We start from the raw sequence: 24,041 nt of genomic DNA on the forward strand, positions 1-24,041 counted from the left end.
CAAATTTGATTGATTACTTCATGATTTTCTTTCTTTTACTTTTTGTTCAACTTTAAAGCAAAAGTATCGAAAGATATTATCCTAAATAAATAAATAAAATGTTTTTAACAAATTAATGAAGTTCATTTTTCAAAAACATTCTAAAAAAATGGAATTTTTTGAAACATATCAAAAAGTTATCTATTGAATCCTTTACAAAAAAGATTCTGATAAAAAATTTACAATGTTGTTGATAAAATATTGAAAAACAATAAGAAAAAGATGTTTGTAAATAATCATGATTGGTGTCATAAACACTTTTAAAATCTTCCACCTCAATGTTGGTTGAAAAAAGGGATCAATTTATTAAAAAAAAAAACAAAATTAAAGGACTAACTTGTTCACTTTTACGGACAAGAAGAATTTGAAACTAAAAAAACTTAAAACTAATCCAGTACAAACGTTAATATACCATAATAAGGGAAAGATAGATTAATATTTCTCCACATTAAAAAAAAAAAAGGATTAATGCATTCATATTAAAACACGCTACAAGAGCAATGTAATATGGATGAAAAGGGTTGTGATCCTTTCCTTCAGCAAGGTGAAAAGCAACAAGAGTAAAGTTATTTACAATAACTGAGTAAGAGAAAACACAAATTATAAAATTAATCCTCGAGTAACGAAATTAACATAAATCAGTCATGAAATTGATGTAGAAAATTTAATTCAAAAGTCGAAACCAGTCCTGAAACACCCAACAACATTAGGTTGCGGCCAATGTTCAAAAGGCATCGTCAAGCTGTGATGGTATACAATAGCATCAAGGGGACTAGGACAAACACAGATGTATCTCTAGCCTCTCAACCAAGTGTTCCTGTAAGATGAATTGTCTCGCAGAGAAGCATCATGCGGCTTGTACTCCATAACATAGCCGTAAGGAAGCTTTAGGTGACGCTTAATCGAATCTCTCAAAGCCATTACAGCCTGCGTGAAAAACCAGGAATGTTATTAAGGACAGGCATGAATACAAATATATAACGCACACACATATAGGGTCAGTGAAGATGCCAACCTGATGATCAGAGGCATTGCGATTCCAGACACTCACTATGTCCTCGTTGAATCGAATGCTTAGTACTGCACCACAGATGTTATCACCATAATCCAATTGGTCACCCACCAAGGCAAGCACCTGCATTTGGCAATATTACAAATCTTAAGTCTCCCAACAATAAACAACAGAAATGTAATTTTAATCCAGGGCATAGATGATGAAATCGAATTCACCAAGCAAGAGAGATTCCAAACGGTAATTTGGCTGATCCATAACTAACTAAAATAAACTTAAAAACAGAGCAAAACGGACTTTAGATCAACAAAATCACGTGGAAACCAAATAAAGGTCATAAAAATATCATTTGTTAAATTGCCATGACAGTTTTCTTTCCTTTTTTATGTTAACTTCCAAAGAGTCGGCATTATCCACACAGGAAATATAAAAACTATTAATAGTTGTATACCAATAAGCAGTTAGAAGTTGTTAACTTTTTAATGTTTGTGATAAACAGTGTTCTAAACAAATGAGAGGGCTTTAAGTAGTAGAATTCATTGCACTTAGAGAAGTCCTATACATCGAGTAGAATAGTCTATTTCTAAACTGAGGAAGACATGTTTTAAAACAACCTAGTACATATTATACAGTGAACTCTTCACTAATGACTAAACAACGGAAATCATAAACGCTGTCGCGTATACACAGAAATCCTAAGCACTAATTCAACAGGCAGAAGGGAACACAACTCGTATGATTGCATGACCAATGAGGTTACTCGCAATTTTGACAAAAATGGTTTACATCATGTAGTGAAGAGGAAATATTTGCATGGAAAATAAAAGAAATGTAATCTACAGAAATCCAGAAGACGTTTAAAATTAATGAAGACCAGGCAACTTTTTTTTTACTGATTCAACTCAAATTTCACTAAAAGATCAATGGATGCAAAATGTAAGAGCAACCAACCATCCCAACTGTTTTAAATGGACAAGGAGCGGGAAGTTTTATAATAACTCCAACAATACATTGGCTGCTTTTGACTTAATATTACATAGCATTAGCATATATATGATGCATGGATTAAAGATGCACGGCCCAAAAGAACCTTGAAGTCCCTTCCAAAATGTATATTGCACAAAAAATAGGACAGAATAACAAAACCAAAAATAGACTTGTTGAAGACAGTGTTGGGAAAATGTTTTTCTATGGTGAAATAAGATATTGTTTGAAATGACACACATTATCCCCACAAACCTTCAACGATCAACACAGATAAAGGCCTTGCTGTTCCAGTTAACATAAGGTTCACATACAGATCTGTATGAAGTATACTTTATTTTTATCTTAACAAAACATGAACAAAAATCTGTTTTTACTTTCAACAATCAACACAGATAAATGTTTTTACTTTCATTTTTCAGAAACTGCTTAAAGAGGAGGGCCTTCAAACTTTTCACCACCCCATACTTGAACACAAATTTGTTTAACTGAAGCTTTGCCAACATCAAACCAGTGCACTATGAAATGCCATATGAATATATAAATCAGGCACCATAAATGAATCAATTCAGGGACAACACTCTAAATATATAAACTGGAATGGAATCTAAAAATATGTTATTGTGTTCAGTTTCAGTTATGGCAAAAAAGCAACGAGACAAACATTTCAGATCTATAGACAAGGATTTCAAATACTCGAATATTCTATCATTGGCATCGAAAATTTAGATATCAAAGCAAATTTCACTAACCAGATCCTCCCAAAAACGACCTGAGACAGCCTTTTTGAATCGTATAATCCATTTTCCACCATTGCAGTTAGCAGAGTCCTTCAAAAAAAGGCTCACAGTAAGTCAAAGCAAATTAAACAACATTTGGACAAACTTCTACCTTTCTCCCTCCAGAACAGAACAACTCATAAATTATCAATACCATGAAATTGAAACATAAGCCAAAGCCATAAAGTATCTACCTCCCATAAAGGACGAATTCCTTCTTTGAAAAGATGCAAATCTGTTGGAACAGGTAAGGAAGAAGGACGAGCAAGATGGCAATAGCAGACCCAAAATCCTTCAACCTATTAACAAAAATAATTGTCACAGTAAGAAAATTTACAATCTACAATGAAGAATGAACCTAAATCCAACACAATACATCAAACATCTTACCGTACTGAATTCAACAATCTTCTTAATGTTATCCTCGTATGATTGATTTCGAATTCCAGGTACCCGACGAGTGTACCAAAACACAAATTTGCTCTGATCAAGGAAATCACCAACACAATAAATCAACCAAAATGACAAAATTCACTAAGATCCCTTCCCAACAAGATGAGAGAGAGACATAAACCACCCAATACTATTCAAGCATTGACAACAAAATAATTATCTTAACATATATGTCTCAAAGAAGAACAACCCAATACAGCAAACATATCATTCTCAATCAATTCAGCCAAAAATAAAATAACTTCAAAGGTCAAATTGCAAGATTTTGGGAGGCATAGTGATATATCAAAGCAAACTACTCTTACACAAAACCTCAACAAAACAACCCTAAATCTTAATTTCTTCACCGTCTTCAAAGAGCACTAAGTTTGTCGTAATGACAATACCCACAAAATATTAAGTCATATTTTGGTAAATAACATAAACTTGCAACCCAAAAAATTCAATTTGGTCAACAAATTGCACCTCAACATGTCAATGAGTTAATTAAGTCGGAAACCCACTAAACTTTGCTGTATCCCTTTATACACAAAAAGCACATCATTCATAGCAGCTAAAATGTGGATCTAAATCGTCAAAATCTATTTCTATCACATATACAATTCGAATTTCATAATTCATTTACCCACTCAAATATCGTATACGTATGACGTTACAATTTATTTTATTTTTTTAAAAAGGAAAATAAAATAAAAACTCCAAGGTAACAATCAACTTCAAAGGTCAAATGGAAAGATTTTGGGATGCATAATGTTATATCAAAGCAAGCTGCTCTTACTCAAAACCTCAACAAAAGTCAAAAACAGCCCTAAATCTTAATTTCTTCACCATCTTCAAAGAGCACTAAGTTTGTCATAAATAATAACAATACCCACAACCCAAAATATTAAGGCAGACTTTGGTGAATAACAGATACCCACAACCCAAAACATCCAATTTGGTCATTAAATCGCAACTCAACATGTCTGAGTTCATGCCTGTGAAGCATAGATACAGACACCACACTAACAGGGGTAATAATTTGAGATAATGGAAGTGATTATGCAACTACATGTGTCAGTGTTGGACTCCTAGTCTAACACATTTCATGCATTAGACACGCCTTCAATTTGAAGTGTCGATGCTACGTAAGTTAATAATGCAACAATCCAATAAACTGTACCGAACTTTCTTTTCACACAAAGAGCACATCATCACACAAAAAATGGTGAATAACAAATACCCACAGCCCAAAACTTTGAACTTAATCACTAAATTGCACCTCACCATGTCAATGAGTTATTATTAAGGCAAATATCCAATAAACTGTGCTGATTTTTTTTAACACGCAAAGAACACATCATTCATATTCATATCGATATAATAATCTAAATTATGGTGAAAGAAACTACAGAATGGAGCTAAATTGCCAGAATTTTTTTTTTTTTTTTTGAATTGCCTAGTTACAAGAATCACACACCTTAATCGTGGATAAGTGGGGAATCCCGAGTTCAAACCCAGGCCCCAACACATCAGATTAAATCAAATGTCCCTGCAGCTACCAACTAAGCTCTACTTAAGGGACAAATCATCTGAATCTATTCATATGACATGTACAAGTTTGTTAATGATACCCCATTAAATCTGATCTATGGTTAAAGCAATTACAAAATGGATCTAAATTGTCATAATCATCTTCTTTTTGTCAAGTAGCCTAGTATCGAGAATCGCACACCTTACGTGTGAATAAGTCGGGAACCAAATATTCGAACTCAGACCCCAACACATCAAATATCATAGCAGTTACCAACTACCAACTGAGTTGTACTTGCATAACAAATCTTCGGATCTATTCCTATCACATATACAAGTTCTAATTTCACTACCCCCCTTAAATCCCATATATAATAAAGTCACAATTTTTCCCAAATTCGAACCCAAGTCCCAACACATCAAAAATGTTCCTGCAGCTACCAACTGAGCTGTATTTACTTGTCAAATCATCGGAATCTATTCCTATAACATGTTTAAATTCAAATTTCATTATCCTCTTAAATCCAATAAATAAAGTCACAATTTTTAGTTTCCTAAATTCAAACCCCGACCCCCCAACACATCAAAAATGTCCCTACAGTTACCAACTGATTCATGACAGCTCGTCAAAAATCAGAATCTATTCCCATCACATCAACAGGTTCAAATTTCAATTACCCACTTAAATCCCATATATAAAGTCACAATAGAAATTAATAATAATTGAAACTAAATAGATTGCAATCAGTATAAAAATTAACCTAACAAAAAACAAATTAATAATAATTAGGGTTTTGTAATGAAGAACCTTAAGAGGGTGAAGACCAGCTTTGAGTTCACGAGATTGTCGTTCTTCGGTTTCTTTGACGTTGTAAGAATCAGAGGAATCGACAATTTGGTGAGTGTTTTCGGTGTTGTTTTCTGATGCGTTGTTGTTGTTGTTCTTGCTTGATGTGAAATCCATTGTTGTTTGTTTGAAAACCCTAATCCCCTTTTTGGTTCGTTGAGTTTTTTGGACTAGAATGGAAGAGAGGGGGAGATTGTGAAATGGGTTGGTTGGGTTTATATGTGTAACATATTTTGAGATTTTTATTTTGTTTTATCTTTATTTTATTTTATAAAAGAATGTCGTTAGGACAAACTACAAACCGAAACTAAGCCGTAAATAAACATGGTAGTGTCATAAGAGGTTAACACAACTAGGTATGATGACTAATATAACGAGTACTTGTGGGTAGGTAAAAGGTGTTACTCATAGATCGGTTTGCAATTGGTTTATTACCTATAAGGTGGTGACTTTACATATACGACTGTTAGAAATACTCGGTAACAAACAAGCGGGTTGTTGTGTAGTGTAACCGTTTTCTCCCACTTTTGAGGGATTTCATTGGTTTTGTTAGTGTAAAGTTGTTTTGCATCACCACTCCGCCACCTTTAGGGTCCCGGTTCGACAGAGTGAAAGGGAGGGATTTTAATGAAATGATGGGAAATGAGGATATATTAATAAGCTTTTAGTGTTCAAATCTATGGTCATTCATTCGTGTTTTTATATCAAATATTTTATTTGATAGCTTTAATTGTATTTTTTGTCTCTCTATTTTTTCCATTTTATGAAATTGGTCCTTTTATTTTTAAAAATTAATAATGTTGGCCTCTCAATCAAATATTTGATGTAAAACATGGTGATATGACATGTTTTAAATAAATTTTTCAAGGAAAATTTTATACAATTTTGTTCTTTTCTCATCATTAGATCAGATACCACGTCATTTAAAACGCCACATCACCAATTTTTTAAAATGAAATGGTAACAACATAGGAATCAAAATTGCATATACCACCTAAAAATAATCATCTTATTAGTCAATCTCAGCAAACAGTTGATTAGACTATTAAACGAAAAAGTCTTTTAGTCCAATGAAGGTAAAACGATGCTAGATTAGCCGAGTGGATGACTTGATTCTTTCTCAAGACCATTAACTTAGAACAAGGGTCCTTAGAGCATCATAACTTTATCAGAACATATTGGGATTGTGCAGTGATGCAATGAACTCGCATCACTCGTTCTTAGCACCACTAACTGCTTATAGGGTTGAGGGAGAATACACGATCTATGTTAGAGCTATGCACCAATGATCATGTCAACGTATCATCCCGAGAAAAAGGAGACTAAAGTCGAACGTGGTTTGCCATGATCCCACTAACAAGGGAGCTAACATGCATAACTCACTCAATTAGTCGAGTAAAGGTTCAACATTATTTTTAATATAAATATCATTCACACATTAATTAGACACATCCAATCAATTAAACAAATTTTTTTTTGTTACATTTTTATCCATTTAGCTTTTTTCCTTTATCTTTATTTAATCCATTTCTTAGTGTAGCTTAAAATACCCAAAACACAATCGTAGATAACACTTTGATTGAGAAGTTAGGGAACCCACATTTAAGGGATATAGTTTGTTAACCCACCTTCGGTAGGTCTGGTGGTGTTGGTGTGAGACATTGGTGTGTGCTCATCGTTAAAGTATCAGGTTCGATTCTTCCCGATGTCAATTTGTGTGAGCTAGTTTAGCTTCTTAAAAAAAAGGATATAGTTCCTCTCTCAACGTTAATCGCTTGAAGCCAAGCAAATCACAGTTGAGGAGACTTAACTGACCTTAACTATTTTCAGCTTCCATCAACGAAATTGGCACGCCTGGTGGGACAATACGTTAATCGTATGCACTTAAGATTTGAAAATAGTCTCAACAGTATGAATATGGTTGTTATCTTCAACAACTATAAAGTCAAAATAATATCGCTAGCGGGAGCCTTCGCAAACACTGGGAATGCCAACTTCCGACTCATTCTAGCGTTTTTGAGGTACAACTCCACCAGAGACCCTAGTAATAACAGTAATGTTTGTCATTAGACAACAATTTGACACGAGGATACATAACACCATGTATCAATTCTCCAAACAACTTGTTGACATCGTGAAGCCCATGGTTCAATACGAGTTTCAACAAGGCAAGAATATAGAGGTCGTGCAATCCAATTCTAATGACAATTCAGTCACCAATACTCCAGAATGCGTGCAAGGAAAAAACCAATATCAAGCATACATTGTTACTCGAAACTAATCTGATCATTGTATCGGTAGGACGTCAACAAAGTCAACCAATTCCTAAACAATTGACACATTCATCGTGAATAAATGATATTTGTACAACCACTTTATAACATTGTTTTAACAACTCTCTCATATTCATATTTTATTTTTATTCTCTCTTCATTTTTCTCCTCTATTGTTTTTATCAACAAAAAAAGAGAAAAAGAAAATTATCCTAAATAGTCGTTCAAATATTATTACTTTTTGGTGAGGGCCACCTAAGTGATGGTATAACCACATATCCCAATTAAAACCTCAAATAAAAGAGAATAGATTATCACATCATATTCCATTTCCCAATTCAATTCCTATTATACTAAGCTGCAAATTGCTTTTTCTTTTCATTACCATCATCAAATTCAACCACCGCCACAAACACACACCACAACACCGAAACAAAACCTTTATTCCCGTTTTACCCTCACCTTTTTCACTTATTTCCCATCCCTACCCTTCCATGGCTTCTCCGCTTCTTCCACTTTTTCTCTCCATGACCGCTTTCTCCATCCTCCAATCCACCTCCGCCTCCGCCTCCGCCTCCGCCTGCATCCCTCCACCACCTTCCTTTCTCTTTCATCTTCAATCTCAATGTCCAATCTTCATCCAATCCAATCCTCCTCTTCAGGTTCCTCTTCCGAACCCTAATTTTTCTATCTAATTTTCATGATTTTCGATACAGGTGTAATTTTCATGATTTGGATCAATTTTTCTGATTATTGAATTAATTAATTTATGGATATTTAGATTTTTTTTTGTTTAATTTGATTTTGTTTCAATTTTGATTATTATTTGATTATTATTATGTGAAATTGGATACTAATTCGTTCGATACTGGGTGGAATAATTTTTTTTACCAGACTTTACTGACCTTTTCGGCTGAACTCTAGATTATCAGGGCCGCTTTCGTGAGAATCGGAGGGTTAATAGTAAAAAAAATATTAATTTACTTTAGTGGATTTTGTTTAAATTTTGATTTATTATGTGAAAATGGATGATAATTAGGATAGTGGTATAGATTGAGACGATGAAGGAGTATTGTGTAGGAGATTTAGGGTTTGACCTATGCTACTAATGAGATTAAGCACTAATATTTGCCTATAGCAAAATAGATTTAGGGCCCGTTTGGATCAGGCTTATTTTGAGGTTATGCAAATAAATAAGCTTTTATGTATTATTCATAAGTTTATAAATGTAGTTTATAAAGATACAAATTTGTTAGTGGGAACTTATAAATTAACGTAAAAGCCTATTTATTTGAATAAGCTCAAAATAAGCCTATTCCAAATGGGCCCTTAATGTGTGTCTGGTCATGTGGTGACAAGAATTGATTTTAGTTTTATGCAGTGACAAAAGTTGATTTTGAATGAATTGAGTTGAATGTAAAAGTGGTTTATGTTTCAATTTTGATTAGTATGTGAAAATGGATAATAATAGATTCAAAGTTTGATCGATGGTACTAACAAAATTAAGCACTAATATTTGTCGGTCTATGGAAAAGTAGATTTAGCAAGTGTTGGTAATTTGATTTTAAAAATGGATAATAATTAGCTGGTATAGGTTGGGGGCCGAAGGAGTATTATGCAGGAGATTCTGAGTTTGACCTCTGCAACTTACAAAATTAACCACTATGGAAAAATAGATTATGTGTGTGTGTTTGGTTATTTGGTGACAAAATTTTATTTTGAATGAATTGGTTTTGTAAATTGATATTAGTTAAAACCGAGTTGCATGTAAAGTGGTTTATGTTTGATTAAATACTTGTAGAAGTGAGTTTTTTTTTTGAAGGAACTTGTAGAAGTGAGTTGAAACTTAAATTTTGAATGTCAAAATCACGTATGAAAGAAAAACTGCTATAAATCATAGTTTCAATTTCAAGTTAGAATCAATTCAGGAGGAAAAGTCAATTTTTATTGGTAAAACATACAAACATGTCAAAATCGATTCTACACTTTTATAATCAATTTTGGTACCGCTAAAATTGGAACCAATTATACAATTCACATTTTATTTTTGAAAATTTCTGATTTTGTAGAATTGGGAATAACATAAGTATTGGAGTAAAGGCAGGTTGGGGTAATTTCATGTAATATTTTTAGTTTGGAATTTTTTGGAACTGCTTTTCTATTTTATAGCAAACAATTGAATTTATTGTAGTGTCCTTTCTTTGGACTTTGTAGATTTTTTGTTTCCACTTTAGAGGAGGGTAGTCATCACTATGCTTTATTGCTTGGAATGGACTCAATTATTGTACTGCTTTACTGTTTGTGCTTTTTGTATGAATTGGTATATCGGGTCAGTTTTGTTGGAAAAGCAGGAGTTGGCTAGTTCTAGAAAGTTAACTTTTTTAGAGATATCATTTTTCTGAGTTCATGATTGAGGATTTAATAAAGCCTTACTAGTGGAGGGTAATTAGTAACTTTGATCCCTAACCATGTGAGTTGCTGTCCTGACAGTCAATGAATTTATTGAAATTACAAAAACATCCCCAAGTGACTTTATGGACCAAATTGAGTAAGAGTAGACACATTCGACGACTAAACTAACTAATGAACTATATTTTTTGCAATTTTGAATCTTTGATATATTTTATGACTATTATGAATCTGTGAGGGCGTTTCACACATGTAAGGATCAAAATGAATGTTTACTCTTTTGTGGAAAATAAGATGATGGTAATTTCTATTATCTTATGAATCATGTGACAACTGACAACTATTAGACCGCTCTCATCGAGAAAGAAAAAAAATACTCATGTGAGTTATTTAAATGATTATATTTTTGTTAAGTAAATAAGTCAGATTTTGATTATTTCAATGAGTCATTCACAAATTACAATTGTAGTCCCATTTCCTATAACTTTTATTTTGGTGTGGCTCCCGTGTGTGCCAAATTGAGTTGATAGTTGGAAGCTCTGTTTTAATGGATTTCGCAAGAAAGTGATAAAAATGTGAAGTGAACATCAGATAGAAGGGGAGATTTCTTGAGGAAGAAATAGAAACATGAGGGCAGTGTAGCCAATTTGGTTGTGCATGAAGCTTAGGTTATGAAGGTAACTAGTAAATGAAGTAGGTGAACAGCTGAAATTAAGAAGAATCAATGCAAAATTTAACAGTCAAGCCAAAATGAACCATAGACGAGAAAATTCACTATGAATAATACTCAACTACTCAAATCCCTATCCCATTACACCCTACACCTGACTAACAACAACCTGAATTCACAGACTTAAAAATTAATTTAGGTCGCACTGCCAATTTATTGGGTTAGGCTGCATGTCTTGTCAAACTCAAAATGCTAAGAAGGTCTTCTTTTTATATGCTTAGCATGGAACTGATGTTGTGGGTTTGGCAATACACAACTTGATCTAAAACCTTAAGCTATTAGGTTTGCGTGTAATTTCGCTTCTATAGTCCTCAATTAGTCAATTCCTTTCCGATAAGGGATTTCTTAATTTGTTCTTCAATTTTCCAGAAGACCTTTTAAGTGATAGGAAACTGGCTTGTCTGATTTTTTTGTTTTAATGGTAGCTTTTCAAGAAGTTAATCAGAAAAGGCAAGTGTTGGCTTAAATATTATATGGGGGTTTGGGACTTGAGTTTGTAATTTTCCTTGATTCTTCATTGCAAAATGATTTGGTTGGATTTAAAATGTTTATTGGACTGTATTGAAAATGACAAGAACTTCTCCTTTGAATAGTATTAGATTTATTTGAAATCTGAATTTTGAATTAATTGGCTTTTTTATTGAGTTCAAGAAAATGGTCTCTTTTTATGGACTGGAGTGACCATTGTTAAGGCAGAGAAAGCAATAGATTTGGTTTGGAACTGTGTATTTTTTGGTTCATTTTGTTGGTGTAAAAATCAAAGATGGGACTGTGCAGCTCTTGTTTTCTTTCCATGCGCCATGCTTTGCTTTTCTCTCATTTTGTTAGGGAAGCTATTAGTTAATGGGATAGTTAGGATTATCATGTATCAATAGGGAGGTTTTGAAGTTAGAAGGATAATTTTTTAATATTATAAAGATTTATAAATAGAGTAGTGAGTGAGTAGTGACTCTATTGTGAAGGGGAAACCTTTGGAGGAGAGACTTCTCTCCTATTCTCGTTTATCCTTTCTCAATCTTTCAGTAAAATTGTCCGTTCCTTTCATATCAATTCTAGGGTTCCTAACAATTAATATATCATACCATGCTGGCCTGGTGGTGTTGATTTGGGACCTTGAAGTTGTAGTGTGCTCCTCCTCAAGGTCTCAGGTCCAATTCTCCCCGGTGCCAGTTTGGGTTGGCTAATTCAGCTTTTTCAAAAAAAATATACCATACCATGTCCGGCATTTTTATTTAATTTTAATTTATTGTATTTTGTCATTACATTTTTGTGATTTAAAGTTTAAACATCTCGTAATTTGGACAAATGGTTACATAGATTTATTGACCGAGTTATGTTTTGCTGACTAATACCAGTTTGCATATTCTGATTTCCAATGACAAAGTATTTAACTTTTCATTTGATTTATTCAGGTGGATGGAAATTTCGTTGACGAAGTTCTATCTGGTAGAAAGAATATCGAGTCTGTCTCTATACTCTTCTATGCTTCCTGGTGCCCATTTTCCCGCAGAATGCTTCCTAAATTTGAAGCTCTTAGTTCCATGTTTCCGGAAATAGAGCATTTGGTTATTGAGCAATCATCAGCTTTACCAAGGTTTTTAAGCTATCCCCGGTTCTATTTTTAATTTCCTGGATAATAATTATGAACTCAATTTCTTGTGTTGTGTGGTATGCTATATCTGCTTGGTTTTAAAAATATAGCATACTGGTTCAGCAATACCTGAGTTTCCTATTGGTTAGGCTAAATGATGCCATTAAGTAATTTTTTAATCAATTTTTTAAAAACCGGACTGAAGATTGAACCAGTGAGAAATTCAGACCATGATTCAGTTGGTTCAATCAGTTCAACCACAGTTGAATTTGATTATAAAAAATAAATAAATAAACGAGTAAGTAAGTATTAAAAAGAAGGTAGATGAACCAACCATGGTTCAATCAGATTGCTGTACAACTGGGATAGCAAACTGGCCGGTTCCTGGTTTGGTTTTTAAAACATTGTTTTAACTACACTTTGTTTCATTTTCCACTTTGTATTTTGTAAATGAATTTTATTTCAGTAGAACCTATGGCACCATTCAGTTAGCTACAGTTATAAATAAATGTTGATGTCTAAATTTGCTTTGTTTTGCTCTTAGCAGCTTATATTCAAAATATGGAATCCATCGTCTGCCTTCTATTATACTCGTGAACCAGACCTCAAGGTTGAGATATCGTGGTCGAAATGATTTTCTCTCTCTAGTGGAATTTTACGAAAGTAACACAAGTAAGCATATCCTGATTCTTGTTTGAAAACTTACAGTACATTATTTTGTACAGCCATTTTTTGGAGTTACGACTCGCGTGAATTATAAGAAACATTAGTGACTTATAACAGCCTTATAATGTAAACTTATAACTGTATTTACACGCGTGTCTGTCTCAGGATTTGAAGCAAGTAGTAATATTGCTATCGATCAACCAAGCAGCATGATGAGTGAAGAAGATTTTAGCCTGAACCTGAAATCGTTGATGGGTCTGTCACTTAAAGAAACATTAAGAAGAGAACCCTACTTAGTTTTCTCTGTGATGTTTATCTGTTTGAGGATACTTCTTTTTGTATTTCCCAAGATCGTATCACGTCTCCGAGCTTTCTGGGTTTCCTGTATTCCTCATCTGAACATGCAAATATTCGGCGAGACAAGCCAAGTGATGGGACGCGTGCTTCAAGTGATTGATGTGAGGAGGATTTGGACAAAGCTAGGACTATGCAAGACGAGGAATTTTCACGAGAGGGCAAGGAGTGCTCGGGTTTGGGCTTCGTCTTTGGCTTCTGTTTCTCTGGGTGAGTCATCATCAGCTAGATAATCATTCCAAGGTTTGAACTAACAACCTTACGATGTCGTTATGAGGGCAGTTTAAGAGTTTACTTTTATCATATAATATCTTCAAGCTGTAGGTGATGCTTGGCATTACATAGTCTCTCTCTCTCTCTCTCTCTCTCTCTCTCTCTCTCTCTCTCTCTCTCTCTCTCTCTCTCTCTCTCTCTCTCTCTCTCTCTCTCTCTCTCTCTTGCTGATTTTATTGGTAGAGATAATAGGCAAATGTTGGTTTGTGTTTGAGTTGGGTTTTGTGAGGAAGGAACAGGCTTGTAAATTTGAGAACTGTTTTCCTTTTTGTGTAAATTAGTTGTTTCTTAATGGAATTATAGACACATGTTGTAATATGAGCATCCTTCCCCTTCTCTCATACACTGATTTGAACCTCAACTAACATCATTGTTTCTGAAGTCTTGAAAAAGAAACTGTTGGTGTTCGAACGAGGGAAATTACAACTAAAATGGGTAAACAAGATAAATAGTAGTTAAGGTTCATGAAATCAATGTTTTAAAAATCGAACTAGACATTGAACCAACATGACTTATGAGTCATTGTTCATTTGGCTTAAACTGATCAAATTGGGTCGAACTAAACCATAGTAAAGGCTGGTTTAAGGTTCAACTAGTTGAACTACATGATTTGGTTCGGTTTTTAAAACAAGGCATGAAATACTTTGTGAGCAATATTAATCTTTCGATGGCGTTTATAGCATACCGATCACTAGGCGTTCATTGTGAAATCCCATTGTTGATGTATTTGTTTAAAAATTTGAACCTGATACATTTACTTTGTTTGACATTTTTGCTTATATTTGAGACCGAAGTAATAGTTATTTGAAATTAGACCATGAATAAAAAATTACTTAATGTGACAAACAATTAAGATATATTCTCAAAACTAATGGTCAAATCGTGCAATTATCGTTACGATTGATTGTTTTAAGGATTCATTCCACAATATATGTGTATAAATAGCCACACATGCTTCAACATTTTATGACAAGTTAACCAACTTTTTCTTTGCAAAACACGTTGAATTATAAATTTATAATGAAAGCTTCGTTGAAAATGACATTGAAGTTTGTGGTGTTTTTGGTTGCTAGCAATGATCCTTGTTGGAAGTGCAAATGCCATATGTTCCACCAGAAATTGCATATCCTGATTGCATCCCAAATTACTATTTCTAATGCTCTTATGTTTGGGGTTAGTTCTACAATAATAATCTTGTGTTTGAGAAAGACTCGTTTCATATGTAATAATTGGATTTTTTTGTAATAATAAGTGAAAAAGATCATTGATATATCTAGTCTAATTAGAGATCGAATGCATCAGTTATTTAATGAAATATATTAAATTTGTTCCCTTCAAAAAAAACTATAAATTTATTCCCTTCAAAAAAAACTAATTTAGACATGTTCATTTTGTAAACATAAGTGAATCATAATTTTGGTTCTTGATATTGTAAGATATGGTCAATTTGGTCTCTCAAATTTATAAAATGTCAATTTCATCCCTTAAAGTAAAAAAAAGTCGATCCATTTAGTATGTTTTAACCAAATTTAGAATAGCAATTTTAAAAATTATATGCTTGACTTACACGCAACCAAAACCTATGCAAGACAATATTAAGGTCTTTCATTAGTTTTAACAATTGTTTTCTAAAGAAATATCTATTCAATAGACTAAATTACTATACTATATTCTTGTACAATTTCAAGCACCTAAACATTGCATGAGTCACTCCATTCAATTCATATCCTAATTAATATGCAAGTATCTTTGGGATTTGCTTTTTGAGCTTTGAAGATTTCTCTTATCTTATCCTAGTGAACTCTAAAACCTAATTCTCCTATTTCTTCATTGAAAAAAGCAAGAAACACCCAAAAAAATTGTGTCACTAGTGTAGTGAGGTCCAACACTATAGTGATTAACTTTGAAATTTTATTCCTCAATTTTTACATAGACATGATAATTTCAAAATGAATGATGAGTCTCAACCAAAATTAACCGTCACAAACCACCAATATAGTAATCTTACAATTAAAAATAAGTAACCCACTAGAAAATTGAAATATAATGAAACAAAGAACCCTTAAAAAAAATTAAACAAAGAAAATTTTAAAAAAAATATCTTTGAATCCTATCATAAGAAGCAATTTTCTTGGTGGGACCACATGGACCATTTCTAGTTTTGTCATCTTTAATGTAGATAAGCACTCAAAACTATGTCATGTAGCTCATGGCCTTAATAGTAGCTTGCTCTTACAAGTTATAACAAAATTCCTTGAAAGCCATCTCCATCTTTAATTAATTCAATAAAACCTCACCTAATATTTTGAAACTCCAACTTTTATTTATTTACTTATTTATTTTTTGTTCCATTTACTATACTAATCAAAAATCAAAAATCCAAAATCACCCTCTTGGAGATGGATCTTGATGAATGGGAATCAATCTCTAGTGATGGCTATATTGATTTCAATGAAGATGGTGAGAAAAAAAGTTTCCTAGGAAAAGGATCAGAAAGTGCTTTAGACATGGAATATTTGTATCCTTCACCACCAAGAAAACAAAACCAACTTGTCCCTTTACAAATTCCATTAGACCTCAAACTTGGTAACACCTCAAATGATGTTATGGTTCAAGACATCACAAAGAATCAATCTCTTGAAGCTGACCAAGAAGAAAATGTGTCACAAGTTTTCTTTAAGATTAAGGAAAATGAAATTGGTGACATGAAAATTGAATCACCAAAGTCAAGTAGTAGCAAAGAGTTTATTACTTCTCCAAGAATGATTATTGAGAAAGATGATTTTGGTGACAAAGAAGAGGATTCAAGTTGGGAAGTAGAGGACAATAGTGGTTTCAATTTATGGAAGTGGAGTCTTAGTGGTGTTGGTGCTATTTGCACTTTTGGTGTTGTTGCTGCTTCTATTTGTGTTTTGTTCTTTGGAAGCCAACATAGGAAAAAACTTCAGAAGGATCAGAAGAATAGGTTTCAAATCTATGCTGATGACAAGGTTAGTAAATTTCTTGGTTTCAAATCATATATATTTTTTTGGTTTGCTTATAAATTAATTTGTTTGATTAATAGTACGAAGTATCTATCAACTTTGTCAATGACTGATTTTTGTCGGAGAATCTGGTTTAGTATAAATGGTTTAAATTATAGAAATTTATATTGATTTAGTATAGAATTTAGTCAAGATTTTAAATTGCTCTTGGTGTTACACTAATATACTTGAAAATAAGAAAAATTATAGACAAACAAAGTTTATGTAGCAATGATTTTAGTCATTATATTGTTAAGGCTGCAATCACATGGCAGTTTTGGAGACTTATGAAACCTTGTTAGTTGATTGATGATTCTTTAGAGTTGGGGAATTTGTGGAGTCATAGTTAGCATGTATGGATCATCCGATAAATATTGATGACATTCGTTTATCAAATTTAAAATCTTAGTCATTTGATCTTGATCGGATATATTTGACTAATTGACTATGTGACTGTATAGATTCTCTAACTTTATGAAATTTGAATCTCCAATTGATACTCCAATTTATTTTTCGAATCAAAACAATCAAGGTTGAATCTCAGTCGATCGTGGGAGCAAAATCACCATGCCACTTATAATTGACTTTATGAAACACAACTGTATCATTTATTCAAGAAATACCGGGAAATACTTGGGTGCCATTAATGGCACCGTGCCATTACATCCTGGCCATTGATGGCACCCAAACATTGTGGATGTGTGTGTGTGATGTGTGTGTGGTGGAGATCTAATGGCATGGTGCCATTAATGGCACCAAAGTGCCACCCAGAAATACTATAGAGTAAAAAAGTGTTAACTTTGTGGCAAGGATGGAATTTTATTATATTTGGTTAAATATTCAATTGATTATGAGTTATTGTATATTGAACTAAACCTTGGTTTTGATTTCAGAGGATTAAGCAAGTGGTGCAGCATGCAACAAAATTGAATGAAGCAATTTCTGTTGTAAGAGGGGTTCCAATAACAAGAGCTCACATAACAGTTGGTGGCAACTATGATTTCTTTGATTGAAGCATCAATTAATCTCAATCATGAAACATTTGGAGTATATAATGGGAAACAGTGGCATAAGAAATATTGCTTTATCATATAGTATATTAATGTAAATAACATGATGCACTATGCTGTTCCCTTAATGCTCATCTTTGGACTGTATATATACCATATATAATTTCTATGGTCATGTAAATTAATTCACAAACTATAGCGGATTTTACATTATTATTTGGTTCATAGTTTTGAAGTATTTGTCAAGTTTGTTAACTTTATAATTTTCGTATCTTATATTGGTGTGTCTAAATGCGAATCCATAATTTTCACTTAAATAATTTATGTGAGTATGCTTAAATACATTAAATTCAGGCTTGTGACCAAATAATTACTCACGAACCAGAGTCCCAGATTTCGAGTCAATACTATCAGGTTAACCCAAATGGGTTAAGAGAGGGTGAAATGTTAATGTATAGATTAAATCTTAGACCTAAATTACTAAACAAGTATTTCAAGAATTGTATTAATTATTTTTGAATCTTCTCAATAACTCTATTGTTGGAAGGATCCTATTATATTTTCATGAGTGTTCCTCTTTTTTAGTTCCATCTATACCTCTAAATCTGTCAAGGGCAAGTGGAAAGGGTTACTGTCAATTGGTTACTTCTCTCTTTTCCATACGTATCTAATGAAAGATGAACCTTGCCCATATACTGCCAACCAGCTAACTGCTAAGAATTATCTACTCACATCAAGAAGATATTTTTGGATTTTTTTAATAGAGATTAATTTCTATGCATCGACGTATATAACCAAATAAATTACATCACAGTGTTGTTTTTATAACCTTTCAACAAAAAAAAAAAGTGTTGTTTTTATAAGTTAGTTTCTAAAATATTTCTCATAAATATGTAAAAGTTGTTTACTCGGTTAGTGCGTATAGATTTATATCATTGTTAGTTATAAAGAGCATTTATATGAGAGAATATGTTAAAAAGTATTCTATTAATATTTTTATACATTCATAAAACCACCAAAATGATGCTTTAATCATACGAGTAAGTTAAAGCAATAAATAACAAAATGATTTGGTTCAAATGATTAATAAACTCCATTAAAGAATGAATTGTTTAGGAGAGTATGAGTTTGACTTTAAAATAGAACAATTTTTAATCAGATTTTACTTACTTTCGGACTAAATTTCAAATTACCACAACCATTTTTCCTTGAGAACCAAAGGATTGACAAAAAAAAAATGTTAAAGCGGTAAAAAATAGAATCAAAATTCTCTAACCCTAGAGGATCCCCCATTCAAAAAATCGAGACATCAAATGTCGTTTAAATAATATTCAAGAGTTCAAGAGTTCAACGGAATATAGATTTAAACTTTTTTTATTATTCAAAATACCATACTTAAATCTAACCGTACAATCTTAATCAAACAATTATCAATATTTCAACTTTAAGAATGCAGGATGTCCTGACTGTAGAGAGCTGTCTCCAAGATGCATTGAATTGTTGGTGCAAAATTCAACATAAATAATCAATCCATCAAGCAAGCAAATGAAATTAATTGAGACGTGACTCAATTGGGGGACAAGGACTTGCCTACATGGACGGATAACAATGGCACACAGTGTTAATTATTTCATTGTCAAATCAATGACATAGTGAGTTTTGTTTGTAGAGTGGTGGCAAATTTTCATTAGAGTGAAAATGATGTCTTTAATTCAAATACTTGGAACATTTCTACTGTTTAACAAATTATGGGCTGCCTAATATTCCAATACTTCACATATACAAAAACTTGGGGATTACGGAAAAGTCTAGCAAACACATGGTCCCGGGAAGTCTTTGATGTTCTACTTAAAGAAAAAAAAAATTGAGTAAACCATCAAATTAATCGATATCTTTATAAGTTATTCTCAAAAAAGTCTATTACTCTATTAATATTTCAAATTAATCTCTATCTTTGTCAAAAGTTTCTTAATTAGATCCCTTTCTTTATGCTTTTGTCATGAACGACTAAATTGAGAAACTTTTGACAAAGACAAATATTAATTTAAAATATTAATAAAGTCAGAAACTAATTTAAAAATAATCTAAAAATGAGTTAAGCTCACGAGACTATTCAACACATAAATAACTTGATAAATGATGATTTAAAATAATAATAAATTTTTATACAATATCGTAATTAGATAAGGCTAATTAAAAGTTGTCTTCCGTCATGATCAAATCAATCTTAAAAAGAAAAAGAAGAAAAACATCACCACTCACAAATTTCACCCAAATAAATCGATAACTGATGCCAAATCTTTCTACTTAATTTCAAATTGGTGTTGAATCTTAATTTTAGAGAAGATCTCTAGAACTAAAGAGGAAAAAACCCGCTTAAGCTCATGCACCTCCCAAAAAGACCGTCAAGGAAAATTCAAATTCTGACGACAAAACCGTCGTCTATGATTGTTTAATGCCCCAAAACTCCCTAACTCCATTTCTATAGTTTTTTTTTTTGCTCTTTTATTTATTGAAATATTTTTATTTATTGATTGTTTAATGCTGCTTAGAAAACTACAAAGGTTTCCCTTAGAAGGGAGGGATTCCGATCGATATTCGCAAATATTACATGAAAGATAGAAAACAGATGCTTGCCAAAAAAGTATTTCAATTCCTTTTCGTTGTTTATGAGATTGTTGTTATAATAGGTTTTTTACTTATCTTTATATCAATATCAAGTAATTGAAATATTATTTATTAGATAGTGAATGGACACCGGACCTATTAAACATTTTATCAATCACTTATACTATATAAAGATAAGGGAAAAAAACTCATTATAAACATTTCATAAACAACAAAAAGGAATCAAAATACCATCTATTTTCCATCTTTGATGTAAAATTTGCGAATGACGATCATAATCCCTCCCTTCTAAAAGTTTGGAAACCTTCGTAGTTTTCTCAGACAAATCAAAAACAAATCAATAAATAAAGAGAAAAAAAATAAACCCTAGTAATTGAGTTAGGTGTTTTATCCACGACCAATCCATACACAAGCAAAAGAAGATCAATTGAAATGATGAGGTTGGAAGTGAGCAATTACGAACCAATCATCAAATTGTTTGGTCAAAAATTAAAATGGATACAAAAATATTTTTCCAAAATATGAGGCCTAAAATTGCTTTAAAAACTTACATTAAAAAACACAAGTTGTTCACATTCCCCATGTATAATACTCCCTCCGTCCCTTAATGTAACCTCCCTTTGCTTTTTTCACATTTCTTAAGAAAAGCTGTCAGTGTAATTATTATGTCTGTTTTGTCTGTTAATATTACCATATTATCCTTTGTTTGTATATGTATTAAATTTGACTTTTTAAATTTCAAGATAAGTTAGTAGTATTAATTAGGGGTTTGTTTAGGAAAATAATAATAATTGCATCTAGTAATTTGAAAAGGGGTTTAGATTTAGGGACAAAAATAAAGTCAAATGGGTGGTTAGATATAGGGATGGAGGGAGTATTAAAAAGAAGTCAAATTTTGACTTAGCAGCGATATGTTTGCAATAATCAATAATCTATGGTTTTGACAAATTATAGATTTATAATTTGTCCATTATTGGTCAATAGGCAAATTATACATCAATATCCCTACATAATATTTTAATGTGAAAAGAAAAAAAACTGTCAAAAATACTTTAAAAATTGAGTAGCTTAGAAGCATTGATAGTGACTAAAGGATTCAAGGGTAATAAAAAAATTATATGATAGTTGCTTAAAGATTGCTTCAAAATCCAACTATTGGAAGAATATTTAGATCCCTTGTTTAAATATGATTTGAGGGTAGCTATACAATCAAAAATGAATTTCTTATATATGTCAATGCTACAAGGTTTTTGAGACATGGGTATATATTGATTGTAGTATATGAACACAAGTATCCAGGTTCAATTAAAAAAAGAAAGACCATATGAATACACTTGTTCTTGCCTTTTGAAATTTAACCACATTGTATCAAGACAAAATCCATAAAAAGAACAACATTATGTTACACTCGAAGTAGCAGCCACACAGCTGTGATGTTGTCAAATATGCTCGAGTCTATGCTATTGCAATAGTTTCAACGATGATCCACAACAGCGCATATCATAGGCTCAAGCATGTTTGGCAAAAGCTGAGAGATAGTGTAAAAGGATGTAGTAAACAAAAGTAAATTAGAGTTTATATGAATATTTAGGATCAGACTGACGTGCAAATTGTATAATTCAGCAGAGCTAGTGCTTCTGTCTGCATTATTATCATCATTTCCCAATACTTCAGAGATTTTCAAACAACAAATAAATCAATTAATCACAATTTTGTTTGGGTTTCAACTTGGATTTTGTAAATCAGCTTCCATTAGCAAAACAAGTTATATAAATCAAACTAAACAACAAAATTTTTTCATTATAACATCACATTCATGATAAAATTATGTTGTTTTCCTTGGTAATAAATCAGAATCAGTTTAAAAACCCAACAAAACCAACAAATTACAATCAGAGTTAATATTAGTTTAAAGGATATTATCATCACATTCAAGCAAAAAACTTACTTTTAAGGATTGAGGACTTTAATCCACATCTGCTAAAAGGCATAAGAACATGCATTGTTCTGTTCACAATAATGTGTATATGAGGATTGTAATTCACATCCAGTAAAAAGTGGACATAAACCCAGACGAAGATGGACACATAATTTCATTGTTTCTCGTTGACCACAAGATGATATAAATTATATGTACATCCAAGCTGTGCATATGATCCATTATTGATCATGAAATGTTGAGGCCATATACTAAGAACAATGTGAGGATTGTAATTCAATTCCAACAAAAGAACATAGACACATGAGATGTTACACTCCGATTTTTTCATTCCATATATGAATTAAGAGATTAGATTTAAAACATCAATCAATCATTGAGGACAAAGCTGGAGTCAAACCATACAAACATACACATCTATGAAACATTATCAAAACTGACATTAAATTCTTGAAACTGATTATAAAACAAAAAGTAATGTCTGAAACTAGATGAGAAAAGAACAATCATACTAAATTGCTGTTCTTTTCATTCAACAAGATACAAGATTCAGAGGGTAAAACCCTAATAATTTTAGCCTCCGTGCGAACCGAAAAACCTATTAACAAAAAATCTTTCAGCTGTTTGGTGGAGGCTGCAAAAAAATTCATGTCACACCAAACAAAATCAAATAAATTCATCTGATATTAAAAATACATTAACAACTAACAATCAGAATCATTCAATGTCACGAAAAAACAGCTAAATGATTTTCACAAACAAAATTAAAAATGTATATCCGAATATAACTAGGTATGGAACAGAATAAAATTAGTTCCTACTCCCAAAATTTACTCAGAAATTTAATATTTAATGTTTGCCTCTGTCTGAACTAAACAACATTTATACTATGTATAGTCGTTTAGTTATTCGAAGGCATATAACACAACAAAAAATTAATAATACAAGAAATTAAATTAAAATCAGAACAATGAATTAATATCTCAAATAGCATGTAATTCGCTGAATACACTAAAGGTGAAGAACATACATTCCATTTTTCATATACAGTGAAAAATATGTCTTTCACATTAGATAGTATTCAGCAAACTACGAGATATACAAGAGATTATTCAGCTAAATTACGGAGATATATAAGATATTAACCTAAATTTAAACAATTAAAAAACAATGTGAAAGGGTGCTAGAAGAACAACTGATATGAGAGAACAGATTGTCCTTTCAATATACAACCTATCTTTGAGAGAAATCTAATAAACATTAGATTTCTATTAATATTTGCCCCCTAACTAAGTCATATATGAAATTGATAAACTTTCATAGTACTACTCAAAGGGGCAGAATTAAAACTGTCATTATATTCATGAAAATAACTATCAAAATAAAAGCAATAAAATAAAAGCAATGTTTGAAACTATACAGAAGAACAATCGTGTAAAAATTAAAGTGGAGAGAAGGTAAAGAATGAGAAATGAACAAGTAGAAGTGGGAGATGAAATTTATAAGATGAAGCGGCGCA

General features: G+C 32.1%; 3 protein-coding genes and 3 non-coding genes across 7 annotated transcripts; 2 read left to right on the plus strand and 4 right to left on the minus strand.

Moving 5' to 3' along the window:
• Positions 1-547: 547 nt before the first annotated feature.
• On the minus strand, positions 548-5,812 carry NCBP (Putative cap-binding protein). The gene is made up of 6 exons (XM_085716918.1): positions 5,588-5,812; positions 3,205-3,297; positions 3,009-3,113; positions 2,788-2,865; positions 1,055-1,174; positions 548-966 (listed from the first exon to the last, which is right to left on the minus strand). Exons 1-6 carry the CDS (start codon positions 5,741-5,743, stop codon positions 835-837), a joined length of 684 nt encoding a protein of 227 aa, XP_085573044.1. The 5' UTR covers positions 5,744-5,812; the 3' UTR covers positions 548-834.
• A 2,405-nt stretch (positions 5,813-8,217) lies between these two features.
• LOC146913683 (5'-adenylylsulfate reductase-like 5) lies at positions 8,218-14,240 on the plus strand. 2 transcript variants are annotated; one of them, XM_085716919.1, is made up of 4 exons: positions 8,218-8,561; positions 12,451-12,632; positions 13,174-13,301; positions 13,461-14,240. In XM_085716919.1, the coding sequence occupies exons 1-4, from the start codon at positions 8,394-8,396 to the stop codon at positions 13,880-13,882; spliced, it is 900 nt and encodes a 299-aa protein (XP_085573045.1). In that variant the 5' UTR covers positions 8,218-8,393; the 3' UTR covers positions 13,883-14,240. The 2 variants fall into 2 exon arrangements, with proteins under 2 accessions (XP_085573045.1, XP_085573046.1); XM_085716920.1 differs by having other exon boundaries at positions 13,177-13,301.
• Positions 14,241-16,122: 1,882 nt separating this feature from the next.
• Positions 16,123-18,193, plus strand: LOC146913684 (uncharacterized). The gene is made up of 2 exons (XM_085716921.1): positions 16,123-16,912; positions 17,839-18,193. Exons 1-2 carry the CDS (start codon positions 16,322-16,324, stop codon positions 17,956-17,958), a joined length of 711 nt encoding a protein of 236 aa, XP_085573047.1. The 5' UTR covers positions 16,123-16,321; the 3' UTR covers positions 17,959-18,193.
• Positions 18,194-22,169: 3,976 nt separating this feature from the next.
• On the minus strand, positions 22,170-22,250 carry LOC146913685 (small nucleolar RNA Z122). The gene has a single exon (XR_015016921.1). It is a non-coding gene; the product is annotated as a small nucleolar RNA Z122 (small nucleolar RNA).
• A 1,044-nt stretch (positions 22,251-23,294) lies between these two features.
• Positions 23,295-23,442, minus strand: LOC146913686 (small nucleolar RNA snoR138). The gene has a single exon (XR_015016949.1). It is a non-coding gene; the product is annotated as a small nucleolar RNA snoR138 (small nucleolar RNA).
• A 248-nt stretch (positions 23,443-23,690) lies between these two features.
• Positions 23,691-23,822, minus strand: LOC146913687 (small nucleolar RNA U19). Its single transcript, XR_015017004.1, has one exon. It is a non-coding gene; the product is annotated as a small nucleolar RNA U19 (small nucleolar RNA).
• Positions 23,823-24,041: the final 219 nt, after the last annotated feature.

The sequence above is a fragment of the Medicago sativa genome, chromosome 6, assembly GCF_051527215.1.
Source record: "Medicago sativa cultivar Bolivia chromosome 6, Bolivia_mono, whole genome shotgun sequence".
NCBI classification, from domain to species: Eukaryota; Viridiplantae; Streptophyta; class Magnoliopsida; order Fabales; family Fabaceae; genus Medicago; species Medicago sativa.